At 47.4% G+C, this 24,271-nt stretch overlaps 1 protein-coding gene across 1 annotated transcript in view; it reads right to left on the reverse strand.

The window, feature by feature from the left end:
- The window catches only part of CRYBG2 (crystallin beta-gamma domain containing 2), a 144,835-nt gene extending 121,080 nt beyond the window's left edge, over window positions 1–23,755 (reverse strand). The window contains exon 1 of the mRNA XM_069971524.1: window positions 23,521–23,755. Coding sequence (XP_069827625.1) covers window positions 23,521–23,723 — 203 coding nt within the window. The 5' untranslated portion in view covers window positions 23,724–23,755. The remainder of the gene's footprint in view (window positions 1–23,520) is intronic.
- Window positions 23,756–24,271: the final 516 nt, after the last annotated feature.

Consider the following 24,271-nt stretch of genomic DNA (forward strand, 5'->3'; position numbering starts at 1 on the left):
TGCTGTGGTTACAGACAACCTAGGGTGGTTACGGGCAACGTGGGGTGGATACGGACAACCTGCTGTGGTTACAGACAACCTAGGGTGGTTACGGGCAACGTGGGGTGGATACGGACAACCTGCTGTGGTTACAGACAACCTGGGGTGGTTACAGGCAACCTGGGGTGGTTACAGGCAACCTGGGGTGGTTACAGGCAACCTGACAAGGATACGGACAACCGGCTGTGGTTACAGACAACCTGGGGTGGTTACAGGCAACCTGAGGCTAGGTTCACACTGCGTTTTCAGCATCCGTTTAACGCATCCGTTTTTTGCAAAAAACGCATGAAAAACGGATTGCAAAAAACGGATTCATTTGTGTGCATCCGTTTTTCCATTGACTTCCATTATAAAAAAAAACGGATCCGTTTTTTTGGGCGGACCAAAACGGACCAAAAAACGTTGCTGACCCTATTTTTCTGGACGTTAAAAAAAACGAATCCGTTAAACGGATGCTGAAAACGCAGTGTGAACCTAGCCTGACTTGGATACGGACAACCTGCTGTGGTTACAGACAACCTGGGGTGGTTACAGGCAACCTGGGGTGGTTACAGGCAACGTGGCGTGGATACGGACAACCTGCTGTGGTTACAGGCAACCTGGGGTGGTTACAGGCAACCTGACGTGGATACGGACAACCTGGGGTGGTTACAGGCAACCTGGGGTGGTTACAGGCAACCTGACAAGGATACGGACAACCGGCTGTGGTTACAAGCAACCTGCTGTGGTTACGGTAAACATGAGGTGGTTACGGGCAACGTGGGGTGGTTACGGACAATCTGGGGTGGTTACAGGCAATCTGGGGTGGTTACGGATAAACTGAAGTGCTCATAGGTAATCTGAGGTGGGTACCTGTAATCTGGCGTGGTTACGGGCAATCTGGAGGGGGTCATTGGCAATTTGGGGTGGTCAGTGGCAAGGTGCGGTGGTCAGAGGCAAGGTGCGGTGGTCAGAGGCAAGGTGCGGTGGTCAGAGGTGCGGTGGTTGCGTGCAATCTGGGGGGGTTACATGTAATCTGGCATGATTACGGCAACCTGCGGTGGTTAGGGCAACCTGGGGGGGGGGGGGGGGTTACAGACAATCTAGATTTGTTACGGATAAACTGAAGTGCTTATAGGTAATCTGGGGTGGGTACATGTAATTTGGGGTGATTACAGACAATCTAGAGGGGGTCACGGGCAACGTGCAGTGGTTACGGGCAACGTGCGGTGGTTACGGGCAACGTGCGGTGGTTACGTGTAATCTGGGGGGTTATGTGCAATCTGACGTGATTACGGACAACCTGGGGGGGTTATGGGCAACCTGCGGTGGTTACGGGTAATCTGGGGGGGTTAGGGGTAATTTAGGAGTAAACTGCAATTATTACTATAATAAAAAGTGTGTGTTTTATTTGTTTGTGTGTTTGTCACTTTTTGTACTTTACACATTCATTTTCACTGTATTACTATGATTACTGTGATATTTTCTATCACAGTAATCATAGTTCAGTGACAGAGACCAAATTGGTCTCTGTCACTTTAAATTTTCAGAGTTGGCTGGTTATGTAGCGCATGCGCACTTCATAACCAGCCAGGAAGTCGAGGAGGAAGGAGCTCCAGGATCAGGTAAGGTATAAGGGGTAGGGGGGTGACTGGGGAACGGGGGCGACTTGGGGGACGGACCCTGACACTTTTTATCCCCTGTCACCAATCATTGATGGTGACAGGGGATAAAAAGTGCATCCCTGCACTGTGAACAGGCGATCGGCGGTATATAGTATATACCGCCAATCGCCTGTTCCGGGACCCCACAGGGGGGTCCCCGATCACTGCCCCATGCTCTCCGCTACCTCCGGTGGCGGAGAGCATGGTGTTTTGATTCATTTTTACATTTCCATCGCTGTGAACAGATATACTCTGTTCACAGCGATGGCGGCGGCCATCTTGGATCCGATGGCCGCCGGGGGAGGGGGGTTAGTGACTGGCTACTAGGGGGGGGGGGCTGATCTGGGGTCTGATTCACTTATTTCATCTCCCCCCACCGTGGATTCACGGTGGGGGGAGATGAAAAGCACTGCAGCGCCGGCCCATTAGTGACCGCCGTATCGGCGGTCACTAACGGGTTAACTGCCAGGATCGGGGCTCGGCGCGGATCTCGGCAGTTGCGGCGGGTGCCCGGCTATCACTGACAGCCGGGCCCCGCCGGGGATGACAGGAGAGCAGCTCCTGCGCCCCTGTCATCCCGTGGACGTACCGGCACGTCCATCTGCAGGAACTGTATGCAGATTTGGACGTGCCGGTACGTCCATATGCGGCAAGGGGTTAATCCAGGGAACCTATTTAACCCTTTGAGGACCAGGCCCAAAATGACCCAGTGGACCGCGCAAATTTTGATCTTAGTGTTTTCGTTTTTCCCTCCTCCCCTTCTAAGAGCTCTAGCACTTTCAGTTTTCTATCTACAAGCCATGTAAGTGCTTGTTTTTTACAGGAACAGTTGTACTGTGTAATGGCGTCTTTTATTTTACCATAACATGTATGATGGAATTCCAAATATATTATTTATGAAGATATAAATTGGTGAAATCGTAAAAAAGAATGCAATATGGTAACGTTTGGGGGGTTCCTGTGTCTACGTAATGCACTATATGGTAAAAGCGACATTATACAATTATTCTATAGGTCAGTCCGAACACAACCATATGCAGGTTACACAGATTCTCTAATGTTATATATATATATTTTTTAAATGAAATCCTTTTTTTGGCAATTAATTATAAATAAAATGGGCCTATTGTGACGCTTATAACAGTTTTATTTTTTCACCTACGGGGCTGTATGGGGCGTCAATTTTTCCGCCATGATCTCTAGTTTTTATTAATACCATATTTGTGAATATCTGACGTTTTGATCACTTTTTATTAATTTTTTATATATTGTAAGGATCTTCCCGGGGGATGGTGTGTTAGGACACAGTTCAGGCAGCAAACTTGGACTTAAAAACAGCTTTGGTGTTTTATTTGTAGCATAAACGGTCCAGCAACATAAATACAGCAACACCGTGCATTGATAATAAACAAAACAAAAAGTCCTGCCCGTCTGGGCGCTTACTAATACAGCAGGTTACCTCTCTGGCACTTCAGTGGTCAGTATTGCGGGGTGTGAACAGGCCCCAGCAGCGGCTGTCTTCCCAGCTCTCACCAAACAGCATGCAGGCTGTTCACTCCTGGCTGAGAGAGAGAGACCTGTACACTGAGCCCACCTTTTGCCTTCTCAGGCTGATTGGGATCAGAGCTCACCTGATCCCAAAACCCACACTGGATCGAGGGGGAGGGAATGGCAAGTCCCACTACCAAAACCTACCTGCCATTCCATGTAAGTCCAGGCCCGGCAATAATAAATAATAGCTCAGCAGCATAACACTGCTGAGCACAGATGCCTCCTGGACTCACCATCTCACACTGTGTATCAACCTGGGTGAGATGTACATCCCCTCGAGCACTTTACCAGTGACATGTCCACATATCCCCCCCCTCTTCTTCAGACCGGAGGGCTGAGCGTATTGTCCCCACAGGCAGTGTACCCTTGATAGGGCGTCAGCATTTGCCTGTAATTTCCCTGGCCGGTGTTCCACAGTGAAATTAAAGTTTTGTAGGGACAGAAACCACCTAGTCCCAGAAACCACCCTTGCATTCTTCTCCTTGTTTATTTTCATCCATGTTAGGGGGGCATGGTCTGTCACTAACTTAAACCTCCTGCCTAGCAAGTAGTACTTCAGGGATTCGAGGGCCCACTTCACTGCCAGACACTCTCGCTCAACTATGGCATAGTTTTTCTCGGCCGGGGATAGCTTCCTACTTAAGTACATCACCGGGTGCTCTTCGCCATTCACGACCTGTGAGAGGACGGCACCTAACCCTGTGTTAGAGGCATCTGTCTGTACTAGAAACTCTCGCCTAAAGTCAGGGGTAACTAGCACAGGCTGTTGGCACAGGGCAGACTTAAGGCTTTGAAAAGCCTTCTCGGCCTCTGGAGTCCATGTCACCATTGCGGACTTTGCACCCTTTGTCAGGTCAGTTAGTGGGGCTGCAACTGAAGCAAAATTCGGCACAAACCTCCGGTAATAGCCCGTAATACCCAGGAAAGCTCTGACCTGTTTCTTTGTGAGGGGTTGAGGCCAATTCTGTATTGCCTCAATTTTATTTAGTTGTGGTTTCACTAACCCCCTCCCAATAATGTAGCCCAAGTATTTGGCCTCCTCTAAGGCTAGTGCACACTTCTCTGCATTGATGGTTAACCCCGCATCACTTATGGCATCTAACACCGCCTGGACCTTACAGAGGTGACTTTCCCAATCCGGGCTAAAAATGACCACATCATCGAGGTAGGCAGCGGAATAATCACGATGTGGTCGCAGAATCAAGTCCATCAACCTCTGAAAAGTGGCAGGGGCTCCATGTAACCCGAATGGCATCACTACATATTGGAAGAGCCCATCAGGGGTGGAGAATGCAGTCTTCTCTCTAGCCTTAGGAGTGAGTGGGATCTGCCAGTAGCCCTTTGTGAGATCGAGTGTAGTTATGTACCTGGCATTACCCATCCTTTCTATCAACTCATCTACCCTGGGCATGGGGTAGGCATCGAACTTGGAGATCTCATTTAACTTTCTAAAGTCATTACAGAACCTCCAAGTTCCATTGGGCTTTGGGATTAACACAATCGGGCTGGACCACTCGCTCTGGGACACCTCAATGACTCCTAGGTCAAGCATACGTTTTACCTCGGATGATACCGCCTCCCTCCGTGCTTCTGGTATCCTGTAGGGCTTCAGGTTTACTCTGCTTCTAGGCTCAGTTTCAATATGATGACTAATGAGATGCGTACGCCCTGGTAGGTCAGAAAACTTGTTTTTATTTTTCTGCAGGAACTCCTTAGCTTCCTGCTTCTGGGACACTGATAGGGTGTCACCAATCCTGACCGGAGGGATTGGTGGTGACAGATGACCAACAGGATTTGTCGCCACCAAGGATTCCCTGTCTTTCCAGGGCTTGATCAAGTTTATGTGATAAACTTGAAAAGGCTTCCTTCTACCTGGTTGGTGTACCTTGTAGTTGACCTCACTGATCTTCTCTACAATTTCATAGGGACCCTGCCACTTTGCTAAGAATTTGCTTTCTACCATGGGAACAAGTATGAGTACCCGGTCACCTGGGCTAAATGTCCTGATTCTTGCAGAACGATTGTAAATTCTGCTTTGGCCCTCTTGCGCCCTCTGGAGGTGTTCCCTTACTAGGGGCATTACAGTGGCTATACGGTCCTGCATTTGTGCTACATGCTCTATAACACTCTTGTATGGGGTGGACTCACTTTCCCATGTCTCTTTCGCTATATCCAACAAACCCCTAGGGTGACGACCATAGACTAATTCGAAGGGAGAGAACCCTGTGGACGCTTGGGGTACTTCCCTAATAGAAAACATCAGGTAAGGTAGTAAGTGATCCCAATCACGACCATCCTTTTCCACCACTTTTTTTAACATATGTTTTAGGGTTTTATTAAACCTCTCCACTAACCCGTCTGTCTGTGGGTGATATACAGAGGTACGTAGGTGTGAGATTTTAAACAGTTTGCATAGCTCTTTCATTACCTTGGACACAAATGGGGTACCTTGGTCGGTCAAGATTTCTTTGGGGATCCCCACCCTGGAAAACATATAAAACAATTCCCGTGCAATTGTTTTAGAGGTAGTGTTTCTTAGGGGTACAGCCTCAGGATAGCGGGTCGCGTAGTCCAACACCACTAGAATGTACTGGTGTCCCCTAGCCGACTTTACAATGGGACCCACCAAGTCCATTGCGATCCGGTCAAAAGGTACCTCTATGATGGGGAGTGGGACCAAAGGACTGCGAAAATGCGACACTGGAGCGCTAAGCTGACATGTGGGGCACGACTCACAGTATTTTTTTATGTCAGCATAAATCGCAGGCCAATAAAACCTCTGGAGGACTCTCTCCTGTGTTTTATCTGTCCCCAAGTGGCCCCCAAGGACATGATTATGGGCCATGTCGAGTACCTGACGCCGGTACGACTTAGGCACCAGAAGCTGTTCCACAACCTCATCATTAATCTTAGTGACTCTATATAAGAGATCATTAGTCATAGAAAAATGTGGAAATTTTTCCTCAGCTTCTGGCTCCTGAGGTACCCCATTCATAACAGTGACCTGCTCTCTAGCATTTTTGAGAGTGGGGTCCTGTAATTGTGCAGTACCAAAATTATCCCTAGACACCTCTAAGTCTGGAACATTCTGCGCAGTGGGAGGAGCCTCTTCCTCACCAGCCAGGACCTGCAAAGGAAAAGCATCATTTTCATCCTGTACATTTCGATCATTTACCGTGGGTAATGCAATAGACTTAGGGGTCTCCTCACTCCTTTCAGGGGATTGTTGTTTTCCCCATAGAGCCCAGAACAAAGGAAAATCACGCCCCAATATCACATTATGCATAAGGTTTTTAACCACACCCACTTCATACTGTACAGCGCCTAGTTCAGTCCCGACATTAGCCAGCACTATAGGGTAAACCTTTGTATCACCATGTATGCATACCACACTCATATGTCTTTTTGGCACAAAGTCCCCAGTCACCAGGCTGGCATGCACCAGGGTGACAAGGCTTCCTGAGTCCAGCAACGCCTTAACAGGGAAGTCATTTACAGTAATGTTGCAGACTTGTGGTTCAGTCTCTAGTCCAGTGACTGCAACAAAAGACGGCTCCGCAAATAGCGACTGACGCCGGCTAGCGTCACACTCCATGGGCTCAGTGGTAAGAGGGCAATGGGCAGACATATGTCCCGTCTCATGGCATCTCCAGCACTGGATAGGGCCTGGTCTCCTTGGCAGGGAGTCCTTTTTAGGGCCACTTAGCCACCGGGAACCATCACCAGTCTTTTGCCCTTGAGACACCACCTGAGCGCTCTTCCCTCTATCAGCACCCCTCCACACTCCCCCAATAGATGGAAGTCTCTTACCAGCTGACGGCACAGGTCTGGCACTCCGGGGAGGTGACGGTGCTGCAGGAACATCACGGAGGTAGTCCTCGGTCGCCTGGAACCTCTCCACAAGGCTGACGAGTTCGTCGGCACTCCTAGGGTCGCCTTGTCCCACCAAGCGTTGCAGATCAGCAGGAAGTGCGCGGAGGTAGCGATCCATCACGACCCTCTCTAGGATCTGTGCAGGAGTAGAGGTGTCTGGCTCCAACCACTTTCTTGCCAAATGAATCAGGTCGTACATCTGGGACCTCGCTGACTTGTCCAGACTGTAGCTCCAGTTGCGGACCCTCCGGGCACGGACAGCAGCAGTAACTCCTAGTCGGGCAAGTATCTCTGCTTTTAGCCGAGGATAGTCTTTGACCTCTTGCTCACTGAGGTCATAGTAGGCCTTTTGAGGTTCGCCTGTTAAATAGGGAGCAATGACCTCTGCCCACTCAGTGGAGGGTAACTTTTCTCGCTCAGCCACACGCTCAAAGACAGTTAAGTAGGCCTCAACATCATCATCAGCAGTCATCTTTTGCAGCGCACGCTGCACGGCTCTTTTCACAGACAAAGTCTCTGGCGCGGCTGCTGCCACCAGCTGGGGATTAGCACCTGCAGACGCCTCCTGCTTTGCTATCAGGTGCTCAATAAGTCTCTGTTGTTGAGCCATCGCTTGTTCGTGGCGCAGATTAGTGGCTGCCTGATCCTGTTTAGCGGCTGCCTGAGCCTGTTGTTGTGCGGCCAATGCCTGTTGTTGTGCGGCCAATGCTTGCTCATGGCGTAGGTTAGCGTCTGTCAGAGCCTGTTGTTGCTGCATATTAGCCTGTTGCTGTTGCAGACTCACTTGCATTAACTGCTTCATCATCTCCTCCATGTTGCTTGACTGTTTTTGGAGTGAAGCCGCAGCCTTCACCCAGGACATAAGCAGCTGTAGCCAAGTTGATGCACACCGTTGCCCCTAGCAACCGTTTTGCCCGCTCCGCAGCACCAATTGTAAGGATCTTCCCGGGGGATGGTGTGTTAGGACACAGTTCAGGCAGCAAACTTGGACTTAAAAACAGCTTTGGTGTTTATTTGTAGCATAAACGGTCCAGCAACATAAATACAGCAACACCGTGCATTGATAATAAACAAAACAAAAAGTCCTGCCCGTCTGGGCGCTTACTAATACAGCAGGTTACCTCTCTGGCACTTCAGTGGTCAGTATTGCGGGGTGTGAACAGGCCCCAGCAGCGGCTGTCTTCCCAGCTCTCACCAAACAGCATGCAGGCTGTTCACTCCTGGCTGAGAGAGAGAGACCTGTACACTGAGCCCACCTTTTGCCTTCTCAGGCTGATTGGGATCAGAGCTCACCTGATCCCAAAACCCACACTGGATCGAGGGGGAGGGAATGGCAAGTCCCACTACCAAAACCTACCTGCCATTCCATGTAAGTCCAGGCCCGGCAATAATAAATAATAGCTCAGCAGCATAACACTGCTGAGCACAGATGCCTCCTGGACTCACCATCCCACACTGTGTATCAACCTGGGTGAGATGTACATCCCCTCGAGCACTTTACCAGTGACATGTCCACAATATATATATATATATATATATATATATATATATATATATATAATGTAACATAAAATCGGTAATCCGCGCACTTTTTTCCCTCTTTTCGTCTACGCTGTTTACCGTTCACAATGACGCTTGTTATATTTTAATAGATTGGACAATTACGCACGCTACGGTATATTATATGTTTTTTTGTTTATTTATTTTTATATGTTTTATTTATATAATGGGAAAGGGGGGTGATTTCAACTTTTATTGGGGGAGGGGCTTTGGGGTAGTGTGTTAGTGTTTTTAACTTTTTTTTTTTTACACATTTGAAGTCCCTTTGGGGGACTTTTACATACATTTGTTTGATTTCTTCACTGATCATTACCGGTGTCATTACCGGTGAGGTCCCGGCTGATTGCAGCCGGCCCCCACCTGCTATGAAGCACGATCCGCTCCGGAGCACGCTTCATAGCCGGAGAAACACCCAGGGCGTACAGTTACGCCCTAGGTCGTCTGGGGACAGACTTCCATGGCGTAACTATACGCCCTGGGTCGTCTAAGGGTTAAAAAATAAACAAATAATGAAAGTCCCTTAAATTCTGACCAAGCACTGATGATATGTTTGAGCTCATAGAGCAATTATACCTATTACACTCAAAGAGGATTTACAAATCCTGCAGAGAGTTCTAAGTAGTAGTCTTCAATTTGTGACCCACAATTAAAGGATACCCTCACAGAAATCTTACTCAGTTACTGGTTTTTCAAGGTTTCTCAGCAAAAAATTAAACTAGTAGTTTTAGGCTGAATTCACGTACAACATTTTATTGTGTTTTAGCATTCAAGCACCTGTTTCAACACTTGTCCATATTCTCTATGAGGCGACATCCACAAATAACATTTAATTAGAGCTATTGTCGCAATAGAATAGCAATATTTTTGAAGCGATTCCACAATTGAGGCAAAAATAGCATTATTTTGCAGCGAATTGCACAATTTACAGCAAAATAGCACTAATTAAACGCTATTTGTGAACATAGCCTTGGAGAAGAAGAGTAGTAGAGTAGTTCCCTGTTTGTGCCCCCCTACCATGACTGTGTATCAAAGGGGCCATGGAAAACTTTTTATATAATGTTGCCCTTCCATAGAATATAATAAAGATACTATTCTTACCTCACCTCTCTCTTGGGTGTCCTCCTGTGATATCTTTGGGTTCCCTGTGGAGTGCCTCCGCAGTTACTTCTGGGACAGATTCGTCTCAGTTGTGACAGCCCGCATAGCCAATCAATGACTGAGATGAAACAGTGCTGCAGTGATTGGCTGAGTGAGCTGTCATTGGTGAGTTGAGTCTGTCTCCGAAGTGGCAGCAGGAGTGTTCATCGTGGGACTCAAAGACTCCACAAGAGAACACTTGGCGAGTGTGGTGAGGTAAGAATAGAATCTCTATTATGTTCTATGGAAGAGCAACTGCAGCTCAGTTTCTATTCACTAGAACGGGAGATGAGTTGCAGTTACAGGTTACAGGGCGTCTGTCATTACAGAGCCGCAGAGATTCAGTTTCGCTGCTCCCGGCATGATATTGATTAGTGATGATCGAACAGTAAAATGCTCGAGTTCGAGTTGAACCTCGAACCGTAGCGAAGTTTGGTTCAAAACTCGTCTCAAACTCAAACCCCATTAACCCCTAGGCGACCCTGGACATACCTGTACGTTCAGGGCCGCCTCCATGTGTTCAGAGCGGGGCCGTGCAGCGGCAGCGCTCTTACCGCCGCGGTCCCCGGTGCCGCTCGCAGCATAGATCTCAATGAGAGATCAGTGCACTTATACTAGAAGTCCCCTGGGGGGCTTCTAGTATAAGTGTAAAAGTAAAAATAAAAGTGTTATTATTAATAAAAAGCCCCCTCCCCTAATAAAAGTCAGAATCACCCCCCTTTTCCCATGTTATAAATAAATAAATAAATAAATAAACAAACATGTTTGGTATTGCCGCGTGCGTAATCGCCCGAACTATTAACTTATCACATTCCCGATCTCGCATGGTAAATGGCGTAAGCGCCAAAAAAAAAAAAAAAAAAGTGCAAAATTGTGCATTTTTGGTCGCATCAAATCCAGAAAAATTGTAATAAAAAACGATCAAAAAGTTGCATACGCGCAATCAAGGTACCGATAAAAAGAACACTTCATGGCACAAAAAACGACACCTGACACAGCCCCATAGACCAAAGGATAAAAGCACTATAAGCCTGGGAATGGAGCGATTTTTAGGAACATATATTTGTTAACAATGGTTTGAATTTTTTACAGGCCATCAGATACAATGAAAGTTATACATGTTACATATTGTTGTAATCATAACAACTTGAGTAACATATATAACAAGTCAATTTTACCCCTGGTTTTGCAGTGTACTTTATGAAAATATTCAGCCTGTCGTTGCAAAGTACAATTAGTGGCGCAAACAATATGGACTCATGTGGGTTTCTAGGTGAAAAAATGCAAGTGCTATGGCCTTTTAAGCACAAGGAGGAAAAAATGAAAACGCAAAAATTTAAATTGGCCGGGTCCTCTAAGGGTTAACACCTATATGTAGTAGGAGAAACTGTAATTATAAGAGTAAACTGGAAACATGGAACAACTTTCAGATGGAAATTTGGCTTTAAGAATGAAAGGAAAAAGGGGGGATAAAATACTGCTAGAGATGAGCAAATAGTGAAATATTTGATAATTTGAAATTTGATTCGAATAGCTCCCGATATTCGTATATTCGAACGAATATCGAATCCCATTATAGTCTATGGGAGAAAAATACTTTGGATCTCCTCTGTACGAAACATCGATTCATCTAACAGATAAAGAGATTGTCACTGTACTAGACTCTGTACTGGATAAATTTAACCACCAACTTCTCTGTATGAAACATCAATACATCTAACAAATAAAGGATTGATATTTTTTTTAATTATTCAGCAATGTAAACTAACCAAAATGACCACCAACTCCTCTGTACCAAAGATTGATTCATCATATGGTGTGTTTACACAGAGAGATTTATCTGACTGATTTTAGAAGCCAAAGCCAGGAATTGATTTGGAAAGAGGAGATAACTCAATCTTTCCTTTAGGACCTGTTCCCTGTTCATAGTCTGTTCCTGGCTTTGGCATCAAAAATCTGTCAGATAAATCTCTCTGTGTAAACACACCATTACAGACTACAATATTCCAGACTATCGGACCGATATTAAATACTACATGATTGATATTCCAGACTACAGGACTCATATTCCACACTTTCAGACTGATATGCCAAACTACAGGAGTCATATTCCAGACTATTGGACTGATATTCCAGACTATCGGACTGATATCACAGACTATAGGACAAATATTCCAGACTATCGGACTGATATTCCAGACTACAGGACTAATATCCCAGACTACAGGACTAATATCCCAGACTATCGGACTGATATTCCAGACTAAAGGACTCATATCCCAGACTATCGGACTGATATTAAAGACTACAGGACAAATATTCCAGACTACAGGACTCATATTCCAGACTACAAGACTGATATTTCCAACTATGGGACTTATATTACAGACTACAGGCAGTAGTGGATTATAATAGGGGCGTTTTGGGCGGCAGCCTGGGGCCCTGAGCTCCTGGGGGGCCCATGACCACCCAAAAAGAATGGTGTACTGTCTCCTGGCTACACTTCTGCCATGATTTGCAAAAAAATCACAGTTTTTTTAAGTCAGGACATCATGACATTATCTATCCTGTACTATGAACGCCAGGCTAGTGCTTCCATAGTTACAGTGGGGTGGGGGGGGCCAGGCTTGGTGAACAGCCAACAGGACTACAGGACTAATATTCCAGACTAACAGACTTATATTACAGACTACAGGACTCATATTCCAGACTATCGGACTGATATTTCAGATTACTGGGCTGATATTCCAGACTACAGTACTCATATTCTAGACCAGCGCTTCTCAAACTGTGAGGCGCGCCTCACTGGTGAGGCGCAGCTCACTGTCTGGTGAGGCGCAGGGACCTGGTCTGTGCCTGACATCGGCACACAGCAGGGACTCCAAGATTTATTACCTGCCAATTAAATCAGGGCTTCTCAACCTGCGGTACGCGTACCCCAGGGGGTACGGGCCGCAGGTTGAGGGGGTATGCGGGGAGGTGGGGGTGGGGAAATTACTTTTGTTTTGGGTGCCGGGACACTGCTATCACACAGCAGTGTCCCGGCACCTATCACTGCCGCTGCCCTTACATCCTTCTCCCAGCAGCAGCTCAGCAGCGTTCTGTGGGGTACGGGACTTGGTGAGGCTGCTAGGATGAAGGATGAAGTAGGAGGATCGGGGGCTCAAGGAGGATATGCGGCAGCCTGGGGAGTCCTAGGCAGGTTGTCTGAGTCGGCCCGCACAGGCGGATAGAAGATGCGGCAGCGGCAGGCTGATGTCCCTGCAGGCGGCCGCCGAAACAGCACGGCCACAAGGAAAGTCAGTGGCTAAGGGGGTTGTGGTGTGCGAGGCTACCCCGCCCGCGGCTCCTGCAGTGGACTGTGGACCGGGGGATGGGGCGCCCGCCATGCCCACCTGCTGCCGCCGCTACTTCCCATTCAGGCAGTGGATTGTTGACCGGGAGATGGGGCCACCCACGTGCTACGTCTGACGCTGCTGCCTGTGGAAGTTTGGTGCCACATCTGCCGGTCCACAATCCACTGCTGCAGGAGCCTCTGGCAGGGTAGCCGTGCACACCACTGCCCCCTCGCTGACCTGGTTCCCTTACCTGAAGCTGGCCAGACCCCTCTCAGTAATAGCACATCCCCCTCCCCCCACTCCAAATCCACCCCTCCACCTCTTCTCTCCCCCCTCTTTACCCCCATCATCTCCTCTGTACTCCCATCATCTCCTCTCTCCCCCTCCTCTGTACCCCATCATTTCCTCTGTACCCCCATCATCATCTCTCTCCATCTCCTCTGTACCCCCATCATATTCTCTCTCTCTCTCTCTCTCTCTGATCTCTACCCCCATCATCTCCTCTGTACCCCCATCATCTCCTCTCTCTCCCTTATCTCCTCTGTACCCCCATCATCATCATCTCTCTCTCCATGTCCTCTCTACCCCATCATATCCTCTCTCTCTCTCTCTCTCTCTCTCTGATCTCTACCCCCATCATCTCCTCTGTACCCCCATCATCTCCTCTCTCTCCCTCATCTCCTCTGTACCCCCATCATCATCATCTCTCTCCATGTCCTCTCTACCCCCATCGTATCCTCTCTCTCTGATCTCTACCCCCATCATCTCCTCTGTACTCCCATCATCTCCTCTCTCTCTCTCCTCTGTACCCCCATCATCATCTCTCTCCATGTCCTCTTTACCCCCATCATATCCTCTCTCTCTCTCTGATCTCTACCCCCATCATCTCCTCTGTACCCCCATCATCTCCTCTCTCTCCCTCATCTCCTCTGTACCCCCATCATCATCATCATCTCTCTCCATCTCCTCTCTAGCCCCATCATCTCCTCTCTCCCCCCATCATCTCCTCTCTCCCCCCATCATCTCCTTTCTACCCCCATCATCTCATCTCTCCCTCTGATCTCTACTCCCATCTCCTCTGTACTCCCATCATCTCCTCTCTCCCCCTCATCTCCTCTGTACTCCCATCATCTCCTCTCTCCCCCTCATCTCCTCTGTACTCCCATCCTCTCCTCTCTCCCCCTCATCTCCTCTGTACTCCCATCATCTCCTCTCTCCCCCTCATCTCCTCTGTACTCCCATCATCTCCTCTCTCTCTCTCTCTCTCTCTGATCTGTACCCCCATCATCTCCTCTCTCCCCCTCATCTCCTCTGTACCCCCATCATCTCCTCTCTCCCCCTCCTCTGTACCCCATTATCTCCTCTCTACCCCCATCATCTCCTCTACCCCCATCATATCCTCTCTCCCCCTCCTCTCTACCCCTATAATCTCCTCTCTCCCCCTCCACCCCCTCTCTACCCCCTTTACTTCCTCTCTCCCCTCCACCTCCTCTCCCCATCATCTCCTCTTTCCCTTCTTTGCTTCCCCTCACCCCCTTTACCTCCTCTCTCTTCATCTCCCCCTTTACCTCCTCTCTCCCCCTCACCTTTATTACCTTTCCCCCAATCACCTCCTCTTTCCCTCCTCCCCTATCCCCCTCACCCCCTCTCTTGTCCTCTTCCCATCACCACCTCTTTCCCTTCTCTCTCCTTCTCACCCCCTTTACCTCCGCTCTCTCTTCATCTCCCCCTTTACTTCCTCTCTCCCCATCACCTCCTCTTTCCATCCTTCTCTCTCCCCCTCACCCCTTTTACCTCCTCTCTCTTCCTCTCCCCTTCCCCCCTCTATCCTCCTCTCCCCCATAACCTCCTCTTTCCTCCACCCTTTACCCTCTTCACCTCATCTACCCCCTTTACCTCCTCTCTCTTCCTCTCTCCCCCTCTTTCCTTCCCTCCCCCCCCCCCCCCCTCTGTCCCCCTCGGACCTCACTCTGCACACCAGGCCTGGACGTGATTTTTCCAGTGGCTCAGAAGCTGGAGAAGAGAGGAAGACCCGCTCCCTGCCCAGATTAGGCGAGTATGACTTTTTTGTGTTATGGTGGTGGGGGGGAGTGGAATGGTGGATATTGCTATGGGGGCACACTAGGGCAGGGGGCATTTACTATGGGGACTTAGCAGGAGACATTATTACTATATGGGGACACAGCAGGAGACATTATTACTATATGTGGACACAGCAGGAGACATTATTACTATATGGGGACACAGCAGGAGACATTATTACTATATGGGGACACAGCAGGAGACATTATTACTATATGGAGGACACAGCAGGGAAACATTTTTACTATATGGAGGACACAGCAGGGGACATTATTACTATATGGAGGCACAGCAGGAAACATTATTACTATATGGAGGGCACAGCAGGAGACATTATTACTATATGGAGGGCACAGCAGGAGACATTATTACTATATGGAGGGCACAGCAGGGGACATTATTACTATATGGAGGGAACAGCAGGGGACATTATTACTATATAACGGTATAGCAGCGGGCATTATTATTGTATGAGTGTCACAGCTGTGGCATTATTAGTATATGGGGAAAAGCAGGGGGTCTTGGGCACAGGGGGAAACCCACATACCTAATCTGGGGGATTTAACTGTTTGCGGGGCACTACAGAGGAATTAACTATTTGTAGGTCACTAGTGGGGTTATTAACTGTTTGTGGGGCACTAGTGGGAGAATTTACTATTTGTAAGGCACTATTGAAGGTATTAACTATTATATGGGAGCTATTATGGGAATACCTACTACTTTGACAGTGCCAGGAACACTGCACATCACTCTGACAGTGACAGGAATGGCAAATGTACAGAAATTGAGTATTGAGGGGAAAGGGAGCTACCACAAGAAGAGGAGGTTAAGAGTAGAATAATGCTAGCGTGTTTGTGTGTGTGTAAGCTGCCAGGTGGGTTATGGAGAAAGAAATGCTGCACTGTGGGGCTGGTATACAGGTGGAGCAGTATGTGGTAATGGGTCACTGCAGGTGGAGCAGTATGTATTTTCTGCATTGTGCTGGTGGTTTACTAAAGGTGAAGCGACATTTATTTCTGCACTTTGGTGTTGTTTTGATTCTGCTCTGGAATATTATGTGCACTACGTGGCGGTATCTGGCGCTTCATAGTTGTATATGTTTGGTAAGGCCCGAGCATCAACATGGATTGCCAGGTGAGGCCCGAGAACAAAAAGTTTGAGAAGCACTGTTCTAGACTACAGTACTGATATTGTAGACTATCGGACTGATATTCCAGACTATCGGGCTGAGAACGTATGTCAGCTGATAGGAATACACTGAAAAAAATCCACATACACAAATCAGATGTACGATTAATTACTGGGTATAACAGATGTGAGCAGACAAAAATATACTTTTGGGCACTATTGTATTAATTGGTAAATCCAACATGCAGCCTGCAATACAAAAGCTAAGTATTGCTGTTACTGCAATGCTGTCTATGGACAGGAAAATGCTTGTTGCAAAAATGCTAGTCTAACCTTGCTAAACACCCCACTAATCTCACTATCTGTCTAATCGAAATGGCAGCATGCATGGAAACAATGAGACACTGAGAGAGTACTCTTTCCAGCACAGTGAGTGAGCAGAAAATGGCGTCCGGAATGCATCACAGTAAGTTTTATATGGGATGGTCATGTGATTTTAGCAGCCAATCAGACTTTTCTGACACTTCTATATGCTCTGCACAGATTGGCTGGCAAAAAGGCACTCAAACGCTAACTCGTACTCGAACGCTAACTCGAACGAACAGTAAAATGTTTGGTCCGAGTTCGAGAAAATCGAGATGTTCAACTCAAATCTAACTTTCCTCACACAGTTTGATCAACACTAATATTGATACATCATGCCGGGCGGAGAAAGAGTCCACTACAGGACTTCCCCATCCGTAGCATCCGTAAAATACATGACGTGGTAATAAGCACTCACTGTCTACAGAACACTATATTCTCTAGACCTGTACAAACTGGCACCATTCATTTTAATGGTATGAATATAGTTAACATGCCATTTCTCAACCATATACATTTGTTTTTGTAACTAAGGGTCTTTTTACACACACAAATATGTGAAAGATTATTATATCTGTCAGATATCTGTGTGTGTAAGGGTCCTTTTACAGCAACAGATAAATCGCTTGTTTATCGAACGACAAGTAATAAATTTATCTTTTAAACAATGGGCATTTATGGTCCGTTTACACAAAGTGATTATCGTTCAAATTTTCACAATAACGATCACACTTGAGTGTACAAGCGGAAAATCGTCAAACGAAAAATTGTTCAATATCTTCTTAAGTCATTACTGGTCTCTAGCTGATAATTCACAGATCGTTTCATCTAAATAGTCTTTTAGACTCGCTATAAAAAGTTGTTAATTGCATTCGTATCTATATACTGTGAAAGATGAGTGTTTACACTGAAAGAGAAACACATCGCTGATCTCAGGGAGACCAGCCAAACGACAACACTGCCGGCTCCTAGTGAAAGCGTTCAAAGCAGTGAAGTCCTAGGTGCATTGCCCCCTGGGAAACATGAATATGCAAAAGAAGAGCCTGTGGAGCCTCATCAAAGAGTCTCAAAACACAGGACTAGCCAGACATCCCTCCGGGAAGGACCTAGCCGAGGGGTGGCTCCTGTAAGGAAACCACCGAAACCACCATATTAAGTGGCCCTATAAGTCAATGTAATGACAAGGGAAAAACCAAGGCCAGGTAACCATCCACATACAGCTGTTTCAGGGTGTTGCCCCTCATCAGTGTGGAGCAGGATTCTGGCTAGGTGGGAACAATGCCTAGTAGAGCCATAAGAAAAACACATTGCTGATCTCAGGGAGACCAGCTTAAAGACAACACTGCCGGCTGCTAGTGAAAGCACTCAAAGCAGTGAAGTCCTAGGTGCATTGTCTGCACAGTGCTCTCTGCTAACATCTCTGGCCGAGACAGGAATTCTGTCTCGGTTTTATATAAACCTCCGTAGAAAACCTCTCCTACTCTGGACAGTTCCTGTCTGGGCCAGAGATGTCAGCAGAGAGCACTGTGTCAGAATTAAAATAAAACATTTCCTACAGGACATATAGCAGCTAATAAGTATGGGAATACTTGAGATTTTTTAATAAAAGTAAATCACAAAACTATATAACTTTATGGCACCAGTTGATTTGAAAGAAAAAGCTTTTCGCTGGACAACCCCTTTAAGAACGATTAAGATTGATTTTTCATTGGTAGTTTGAACGTTGCTACGTTTCCACCAGAAGATTATTGCTTAAATTCGAATGACATGACTTTTTTTTGCATGATAACTATCATCGTATTATAATTTGCACAATAATTATAATTGGCGCTTAAAAGGACCCTTATAGGCACACACACACGCAGCCAACTAACTATGCAACACCACCTATTTAAACTGAAACAATGAGGTACATTGACCAACTTCTGTCAGTATATCCAAATTTTGGCCACTTTTGCATGAGCACAATACGACTGCATTGTTATATCCACTTAAAGGGGTAGTGCGGCGGTAAACCATTATTCACAGAATAACACACATTACAAAGTTATACAACTTTGTAATGTATGTTATGTCTGTGAATGGCCCCCTTCCCCGTGTCCCACCACCCCCACCCGTGTACCCGGAAGTGTGGTGCGCTATACATACCTGTCACGTGCAGACTCGTCTCCGATCTTCAGTCTGCAATGTCGTCTTTGGACGGCCCGGCCGAATCCCTCCGACCGTCCTGAGTGACGGCCGCCCTCTGCCGCGTCATTGGCTGCTCAGCCGCGATTGGCTGAGCCAAACTGTGCTCAGCCAATCGCGGCTGAGCATCTGATGACGCTGAAGAGGGCGGCCGGCACTCAGGACGCTCGGAGGGATTCGGCCGGGCCGTCCGAAGACGACATCGCAGACTGAAGATCGGAGACGAGTAATGTGTATTATTCTGTGAATAATTGTTTACCGCCGCACTACCCCTTTAACAGCTAAAAGTTTTAACTGACAGCATTGTAGATCCCTATATGCTATTAGATGCCTGGTAAGGACAGGATTTGGGTCCATTTTTATGCATTTTTAGGCTATGTTCACCGTGTTTTTTTCGGCAGTTCGATGGCCAACCATCACTATGAGGCCAAATAACTGACTTTTTTTTTATAATGATGGCTGCTATTTGGCCTCAAAATGATAGCCAACCGATGGCCAATAGAAGACGGTGTGTGAACCTAGCTCAGGTGAACACTGTTCTTGCAGAGTGTATGTGTAGAGGGGAGGGCGGGTAGGTATATGTCAGGAGATTCTAAATGATTAGTTATTTCCCTTTCTAGTTCTGCATACAACCCCCTAGTATTTAGCTTAGAAGCTGTAGGCTTCAGGGTGTTTCCAGCCTGCACAGGAAGCCACTATAATACTTAATTGGTGTCTCCATAAGCTCTGGGTATGTCTCTTTTATCTGTAAGGTTCAGTGCCGTCAGCACTAAGCCATGTACTGTGACATTACATACAGACCTATCTATTGATGTTGAAAGACTGGAGTATACAGGCTCAGTAGATAGCTCATAAGGAATGTAGCTGCTGTGTTCTTCCAGGTTTATGGCCGACACCATCTGCAGCTATGATGCCGCTATTATTACTGTCACATTTTTTACAGTATCTGTGGTCTGAGCGTCTGTTGTTTACTCACTGCGGTGCATGGGCCGACATACAAACCTAATCAAACAATAATAAGTCCTCAGCATACAATGAATCCCGCCGTTCACACGGAAGCCTGCTCACCGCAATGCACATTCCCACAATATTAGAACACAGGCAGGAAAGTTTCCTTGTAAATACAAATGAATGCTTATTTTCATTTCTTGCTATATGTAAACCTTTGTGTAATACAGCAAGTACAATGGATTAGATTGCACAGACACAATAGAAAATATGTCACCTGTGTACATGCATGCACAAGAAATGCGAAATGAAGGGACCTGTTAGGTGCTTGCATCATCCCAGCACTGTGCACCAACATTCAGAAAACGGTGACTAGTCAGGGGTGATTAGTTGTCGCCCCTCTCTTAAGTACTTTTTTCTCCTTACAAAAGCTACTTCTACAGCTGTGGCTGGTACATGCTGCGAGCTGCACAGTAGCTCTATACTATTATTCTGGAAATCATATCATGCTGATTGGTTCCCTTTAACCTTTTGAGGACCAGGCCCAAAATGACCCAGTGGACCGCGCAAATTTTGATCTTTGCGCTTTTGTTTTTCCCTCCTCCCCTTCTAAGAGCTCTAGCACTTTCAGTTTTCTATCTACAAGGCCATGTTATGGCTTGTTTGTTACAGGAATAGTTGTACTGTGTAATGGCGTCTTTCATTCTACCATAACATGTATGACGGAATCCCAAATATATTATTTATGAAGATATAAATAGGTGAAATCGTAAAAAAGAATGCAATATGGTAACGTTTGGGGGGTTCCTGTGTCTACTTAATGCACTATATGGTAAAAGCGACATGATACTATTATTCTATAGGTCAGTCCGAAGACAACCATATGCAGGTTACACAGATTCTCTAATGATATATATTTTTTTTTTTATGAAATCCTTTTTTTTGGCAATTAATTATTAATAAAATGGGCCTATTGTGACGCTTATAACAGTTTTATTTTTTCACCTATGAGGCTGTATGGGGTGTCATTTTTTCCGCCATGATCTCTTGTTTTTATTAATACCATATTTGTGAAGATCGGACGTTTTGATCACTTTTTATAATTTTTTTTATATATAATGTAATATAACATAAAATAGGTAATCCACGCACTTTTTCCCTCTTTTCGTCTACGCCGTTCACCGTTCACAATGACGCTTGTAATATTTTAATAGATCGGACAATTATGCACGCTACGGTATATTATATGTTTGTTTATTTATTTATTTTTATATGTTTTATTTATATAATGGGAAAGGGGGGTGATTTCAACTTTTATAGGGGAGGGGTTTTGGGGTAGTGTGTTAGTGTTTTTAACTTTTTTTTTTTTATATACATTTCCCTTTGGGGGACTTGTACATACACTACTTTCATTTACTACACTGATCATTTCTGTGCCATAGGCATAGCATTGATCAGTGTGATAGGCGATCTGCTCATTGAGCCAGCCTATGCAGGCTTAGTGAACAGATCGCTGATCGGACCGCGCCGAGGCAGATGACACAGGAGGATGCCGTGAGTGCCGGCCCCTTCCCCACCAGAGCAGCGCACGTCTTCCTTCTCCTGTGGGCCGCGCGCGATGAAGTCATTTCAGTGCGTGCCGCCTGCAGGAGAAGACGGGCATGGGCTAGAGGAGAGAGAAGAGGACCTGGACTGCGTAGGAGCAGAGGCATGTTTATTTTTTTATTTGGGACAGGCACTGAGGGTTAACTAGGCTACCAGGGACATGACTGGGGGGGGGGGGTAACTAGGCTACCAGGGACATGACTGGGGGGGTTAAATAGGTTACCGGGGACATCACTGGGGGGTTACTAGGTTACCAGGGACATCACTGGGGGGTTAACTAGGCTACCAGGGACATCACTGGGGGGTTAACTAGGCTACCAGGGACATCACTGGGGGGTTAACTAGGCTGCAAGGGACATCATTGGGGGGGGGTCAACTAGGCCTACCATAGGCATCACTGCGGGGGATAGCTAGACTACAGGGGGCATGACTTGGGGGTTAACTAGACTACAAGGGGCATCACTGGGGTTAACTACAATAGCAGGGGAACTAGGGGAACAATACTTTGCCTTGCCCCGTGTGCTGCAAACCCACGCTACTAATTGCGGCGTGCGGTATGCGGCCCTCAATTAATTTTATAAATGCCCGACTGGCCCTCAACATGGAAAAGGTTCCCCACCCCTGCTTTAGGCAGACGACAGAATCCACCTGACCATAGAAAAGAGTCTATGGGACCAGTGGAAATTCAAGTGGGAGCGTGGAGGTGTGTGTGCCGGGTTTGCGAGCAAGTTATCCACGTGACTTCGGTAGTGTGCACATAACCTAACACTGGTCACAATAGACAAAAACGCACTAGGATGCTAAATTAGTGTACTAGGCTTAAATCTTCCAGTGCAATAGTATTTGATAATCAGATGTATCAGAGTACTAACCGGATGGAGTTGTGCTAAACGGTAGGCACAACTCCACTGAAGGCAGATATAAACCGAATACCGCAGCCCCGCTTGTGATCACAATTAACCATCATCTATTACAATATGGTAATTCCTCAATAGGACTTTGGGACAACATCTGATCAATTGATTTGCTTAGGCGCAGGCACCAACTCCATCTCACATCTAATATGGGAGAGCGTTCAAGCAGTCGGGATGCCCCTATGTCTGTCAGAGAGCCCGACTGCTTAAACACTCTTCCAGATTGGATGTGAGTGCTATATAACACAGGCCGATCTCAATGCCAACTATGGTGCAGACTGCAGAGTTTGGGGCTGGATACAGTGCAGTTACTTATGCTGTGTGTGCATGAAGCCCTATAGTTCATCCGCTTTTTTTTTTTTAATATTAGCACAAAAAGCATCAGAAAGGTGACATTTGTCCCTCATTTTGAAATAATATACCCTTTCCAAATAAACAGACAGCATTGGACATGTTATGTACATATATACGTCTGGTCAAAGAGGAAAATGAAAGGAGCAAACAGGGACAACATTTTGTGATCTAGAGAGCTGGGTGATCAAGGTACACCACATGTCCATGTGCACATAGCGCAGATTGATGTGGAATCTTTTCTGTGTTGCATGGTGGTGTGCCATGGTGTGACCTCCTCGGGTGTGCCATGGTGCCACCCCTCAGATATGTCATGGTGCGACCCCTCACGTGTGCCGTAGTGTGCCCCCACAGGTGTGCCGTAGTGTGGCCCCTCTGGTGTGCTGTGACCTCCTCAGGTGTGTTATGGTGTGGCCCCTATGGTATGCCCCCTCAGATGTGCCGTAGTGTAGCCCCTCAGGTGTGCCATGGTGTGGCCCCTATGGTGTGCCGTGGTGTGGCCCCTCAGGTGTGCCCCCTCAGATGTGCCGTAGTGTGGCCCCTCAGGTGTGCCATGGTGTGGCCCCTATGGTGTGCCGTGGTGTGGCCCCTCAGGTGTGCCATAGTGTGGCCCCTCAGGAGTGCCATGGTGTGGCCCCTATGGTGTGCCGTAATGTGGCCCCTCAGGTGTACCGTAGTGTGGCTACCTCAGGAGTGCCATGGTGTGGCCCCTATGGTGTGCCGTAGTGTGGCCCCTCAGGTGTGCCCCCTCAGGTGTACCGTAGTGTGGCCCCCTCAGGAGTGCCATGCTGGGCCTCTTACCTGTCCCTCCTGCCCAGTCTCTCACTCCAGCTCCTTCCCTTCCGCTCCTGGTGCCCGGGCTCCCCGGCTGTGGGGATCCTGCCGTCCTCTTCACTTCGCGTCCTGGACTTTTCCTTCGTGTTGCCCTCAGCCCGGGAGAAGAACCTGAGCAGCCTCTTCCTCAGCCCCTGCTTCTTCGGGGACTCCGGCGCTGAAGCGGACATGCTGGCGGGGGGCTTCTAGCTCAGTCCAGCAGAGACTTGGGGTTCGGGCCGGCTGAGGATGAGGAGGAGGAGGAGGAGGAGGAAGCCTGCACCCCGGGGCTGGAGGAGGAATCAGCAGGCAGAGACGCTCACCTGACACCTCGGGCTGGGACTGTCACATGGGAGGACAGACAGGTGTGAGGAGCGGAGGGGAGGACACCCTTTCATTGCCGCTCAGGGTGTGTGCCCGGGATGGACACATGTGCTGCTGCTCTACAATGTGACATCCGGGCCGATCTGTGGCTGGAGCATCTGAATGACATAGAGATCTGACCCAGGTCATACATAGTGTAGTGAGGTGTCAGATCCTCTATGACTGGCACAGATAACAGAAAATCTGAGGGAACCAAGGTCACTTCTACTGGTCTGATGGTCACAGTAACCAGAGCCAGGTGTGTTCCCCAGTATTCATCTCCAGTAACAAGCCCCATTGTAATTAATGGGGGACTCAAGCATTTAACCAGATGTCCCCAGAGCAGAGGTTGTCTGGTAACATAGGGAATTTTTCA

The sequence above is a fragment of the Dendropsophus ebraccatus genome, chromosome 5, assembly GCF_027789765.1.
Source record: "Dendropsophus ebraccatus isolate aDenEbr1 chromosome 5, aDenEbr1.pat, whole genome shotgun sequence".
NCBI lineage: Eukaryota > Metazoa > Chordata > Amphibia > Anura > Hylidae > Dendropsophus > Dendropsophus ebraccatus.